Raw genomic sequence first — 4,207 nt, forward strand, 5'->3', positions numbered from 1 at the left:
TGATTCTTGAAATAGGTTTTTGTTCCGCTTATAGGTAAAGTCAAATGATTGATGATGAGGAAACCGTCTTATACAATAGATAAAAGATAGAACAAAACAACATAGATAGAACTGGAACACAATGCAGACAAGGTGCACTTCAAGCCGCCACCAACTTGACGTCATGCAAGAGCATTGGAGTATCCGAACCCCAACTAGAAGCACCCATGGCAACCAACAAAATATGAGACTGCGCCTGCTTGAAAAATCACTGGAGATCGTTGCCTCGCCCACACTGCTCTCTGAACATCTAGTAGACGCCAAAAATTACAGATGACCACATTCTAGGATTTATTATTTGCTATATTTGGCATTTATGAAAAATGTTGTATTTCATTTGACATAATTCAAATTTGAACTGCAATTACATATACAAATTTCCAAAAAATGAACAAAGACCATGTTGATGGTAGCTATCACATATTTAGGTCTTCTGAAACTAATGTTTGGCAATTTGAAACATGTAGGTGTGAAAATTAAAACACAACTTAATTCTAGGTTTTTTGAATTTATGGATAATCTAAATGTATTTTTTTGAAAACATTGAAATGAATGTTGGTGCAGTGCGCTTAAGGTGTTTTGCACTTCTGGTTAATCTTTGTAACAGACTCAAGTCCTTTTTGAAAAGAAAAGTACGTGAATGAATATTCATGATTCTAAACTCTTATCTTAAGGACATTTCAACACATTTTTCTGAAAAATATTTTCAAGAGAAGTACCAATTCTTGCTTTCAACAACATATTTTGCGGTGTCTCCTGATTCAGGTGAATCATCACCTACTTCGGTGGTGTCCGGGTCGTTTCGGGCTCTGGCGGCCTTCTTGTAGAGGTACGAGTTGGTGATGGGCAGGTAGACAGCAAAATTGACGATGCTAAAACATGTCATAGTTCATGTTATGAACGTGGCTCCGAGGTGGTAGTCCTTAGGTGCACATGCATGAAGACTTTCTAACTGTCATCGACAAGGTAAGGCCGACTCCGGTATGGGAGCAGCGAGAGTAGCAAGTCGGTGGCGACAGTGGTGGTTCTGTGGTCCATGAACCTTGATGTAATTTTTGTTATGTTTAAGATGTTTTGCACTTTTGGTGAATCTTAAATACAGATCCGGATCCTTTTGCGAAAAAAACATTACTGAATATTCACGATTTCCTTTTTCCTAAGCTCTTATTTTCAAGGACATTTCAACACATTTTTCTATCAAATCTTTTCAAGAGAAGTACTACCAATTCTTGCTTTCAACAATCTATTTTGTTCTGTCTCCTGATTTAGGTGAATCATCATCTACTTCGTTGGCGTCCTGGCCGTCTCCGGCTCTGGCGGTCGAATCATCAGCTACTCCGTTGGCGTCCGGGTCGTCTCCGGCTCCAGCTCCGGTGGTCAAATTATCAGCTACTTCGTTGACGTCCGGGTCGTCTCCGGCTCCGGCGGTCTTCTTGTAGGTATACCAGTTGGCGATGGGCAGGTAGATAGCAAAGTTGAGGACGCTGAGCACAGTCATCAGCCAGAAGAAGTAGTCGAGGTGGCCGACGTTGAGGTTCTTGGCCGGGATCCACCCTTCCTTTCCGCCCCTCGTCGTCACCTTGGCCACCACCGTCACCAGCAGCGTGCTCACGTAGCCCCCCAGCGCTATCGCCGTGAGCGACAGCGCGGTGCACATGCTCCTCATGGCGTCGGGCGCCTGGTCGTAGAAGAAATCCAGCTGCCCCACGAAGACGAACACCTCGGCGGCGCCGATGATGAAGTACTGCGGCACCTGCCAGAAGATGGAGATGGGCACGATGTCCTTCTCCCCGTACAGCCCGTGCCGCGCGACGGTGCGGAGGCGGACGAGCTCGAGCACGCCGGCGGCGACCATGGAGAAGATTGAGACGACGAGGCCGACGCCCATGCGCTGGAGCTGCGTGAAGCCGCGGGGGTGGCCGGTGAAGGAGCGGACGGCGGGGACGAGGAGGCGGTCGTAGACGGGCACCCAGGCGATGACGCTGAGGGTGTCGAAGACGGAGAGAGAGGCGGAGGGGATGGAGAAGTGGGCGCCCATGCGCTTGTCGAGGGTGTTCCCCTGGAACACGAACATGGTGCTCATCTGCCCGTACACAGCGGCGAAGACGATGCCGCTCGCCCAGATGGGCAGCAGGCGCACCACGCTCTTGAGCTCCTCCACCTGCGTCACCGTGCACAGCCGCCAAGGCGACGCCGGTGACGCCGATGATTTGTCCGCTTGCGTCTCCACGGCTGCCTTGTCGAGGAACCTGAACTGCTCGGTGTGCTCCAGCTTGCGGCTCCCCATGATGCCGGACTCCTTGTCCATGGTCTCGTACAGCGCCGACCCGTCGACGGGGACGCTCAGCTTGTACGTGGCGGCGACGAGCACCTGCGCGATGCGGGTGAGCGGGCTGCCGCCGGGGCGCTGGTGGCGGTAGAGCGGCGTGCCAACGAAGAAGCTGCCGACGGCGATGGCCATGACGACGGCGGGGATGCCGAAGCCCCAGCTCCAGCCGTAGTGCTCCTGCACGTAGACCATCACGGACGACGCCACCAGCGCGCCGATGTTGATGGACAGGTAGAACCAGTTGAAGAAGGAGCTCTTGCTCCGGCGCTCGCCGTCGTCGTTCTCGTCGAACTGGTCGGCCCCGAACGAGGACACGCAGGGCTTGATGCCGCCCGTGCCCAGAGCGACGAGGTACAGGCCCACGAACATCGCCGCCGTCTGCCCCGCCGTCGGGTCGCACACCCCCTTGGCCGCGCACGTCGGCACCAGCGTCTTCACCGAGGCCGCAACCGTGAGGAGCCCCAGGCCGATGATGTAGATGGTGACGAAGGAGGCGATGGTGCAGAAGCGGCCGAGGTAGGCGTCGGCGAGGAAGGCGCCGATGAGGGTGGTGGCGTAGCAGGTGCCGCCCCAGTTGGTGACGCTGTTGGCGGCGGCGCTGTTGTTCATGCCCATGTTGTCCAGCATGAAGTTGCTCAGGTTGGCGCTCATGCCGTAGTACGCCAGCCGCTCGCAACATTCGTTCGCTGCAATTCCAATTCATCCATCAGCGCCATGGCTCAAGGTAAGAGCAGGCCAACAATGGAGCCCCTCCCTTCCCTTGAACTAGTATGCATGTACGTACCGAGGATGTAGGGGCAGGCGCGCCAGTTGCCGGTGCTGCTCTTGACGGCCGGGTTGCCCTTGATGTCCACCGTGCCATCTTGGGTGTAGATCATGCCTGCCGACTCAGCACCGATCTTCCCCATTGCTACTTCTTTGCTGCTCAGAGGAGCAACTTGTGTTACAATTAGTAAGGATAGTACCGAAGATTATAAATATCAGAAATTAGAAGTTAAATCAACACGACTAAATCTCTGCCAATTCCCATGGTAACAAGTTCCCTTGTGGTGCAGGCAGTTTCGTCCGCCCAGCATTTTCGTGGTAACAATGGACTGTAGTCGTGTGGTAAATGGCTGTTGGAATTGACGACGACGACGACGAACGTGTCCGCCTCGCGTGTCTTTGTCGATCGGCCGGCGGAAACTCTGATGCCAAAACAATCGCAACCGGCCTGACACGCGACGTGATGGCCAGTTGGCAACATGTGGTGTTTATTTCATTTAGATTAGATCTGAAAGTTGGGTACTACTCGCACATAAAGAAGCATTTTTTTTGCGAATATATATAAGCTGTCACGCTCAACTCATTGCTATGCAATTGACACTCAATTGTGACAAATCTGGGTACAACCTGGTGAAGAAGCAAGCAATGGAATGGGGATTGAGAGCCGAGGGAGGAGAAAGAGTACAGGAAAAAGGTAAAGGAAGGGGGTTTTGCCACTTTGGTCCTCTTCTCTAGGTGTTCTGGGCTTAAGTACTTTTTTTTAGACAATCCACGAAGCTTTTTATTCACTCGTCACAATGTTTACAGGGATGAACTGAAGTTCACCAGGGTTGCCCAACCAAACATGACGGCCAATCCCTAGTTTCAAAACATGCTTCGCTAGATTATGAGCCTCGACATTCGAGCTCCTAAACTCATGCACAAAATTACATAGCTGAAAACTACGAGAGTATTCAACGATCTCACGAATGATAGCCCCATAGTTAGGGCTACTCTTTTGCTTGATATCATCCACAACGCCTTTGCAGTCAGATGCAATGTGTATCGCCTGTAACTGGAGGTCCTCTGCTAGTG

General features: G+C 51.7%; 1 protein-coding gene across 1 annotated transcript; it reads right to left on the reverse strand.

The window, feature by feature from the left end:
* Positions 1 to 1,141: 1,141 nt before the first annotated feature.
* Positions 1,142 to 3,567, reverse strand: LOC119266876 (protein NRT1/ PTR FAMILY 8.2-like). The gene is made up of 2 exons (XM_037548159.1): positions 3,153 to 3,567; positions 1,142 to 3,054 (listed from the first exon to the last, which is right to left on the reverse strand). The coding sequence occupies exons 1-2, from the start codon at positions 3,274 to 3,276 to the stop codon at positions 1,283 to 1,285; spliced, it is 1,896 nt and encodes a 631-aa protein (XP_037404056.1). The 5' UTR covers positions 3,277 to 3,567; the 3' UTR covers positions 1,142 to 1,282.
* Positions 3,568 to 4,207: the final 640 nt, after the last annotated feature.

This window comes from Triticum dicoccoides, chromosome 3A (genome assembly GCF_002162155.2).
Source record: "Triticum dicoccoides isolate Atlit2015 ecotype Zavitan chromosome 3A, WEW_v2.0, whole genome shotgun sequence".
NCBI classification, from domain to species: Eukaryota; Viridiplantae; Streptophyta; class Magnoliopsida; order Poales; family Poaceae; genus Triticum; species Triticum dicoccoides.

Coding starts and splice junctions, on each gene's coding strand:
- LOC119266876 (XM_037548159.1), bottom strand. CDS start 3,276: ATGGGGAAGATCGGTGCTGAGTCGGCAGGCATGATCTACACCCAAGAT. Junction 3,055..3,152: donor CGCCTGCCCCTACATCCTCG/GTACGTACATGC, acceptor TTGGAATTGCAG/CGAACGAATGTTGCGAGCGG.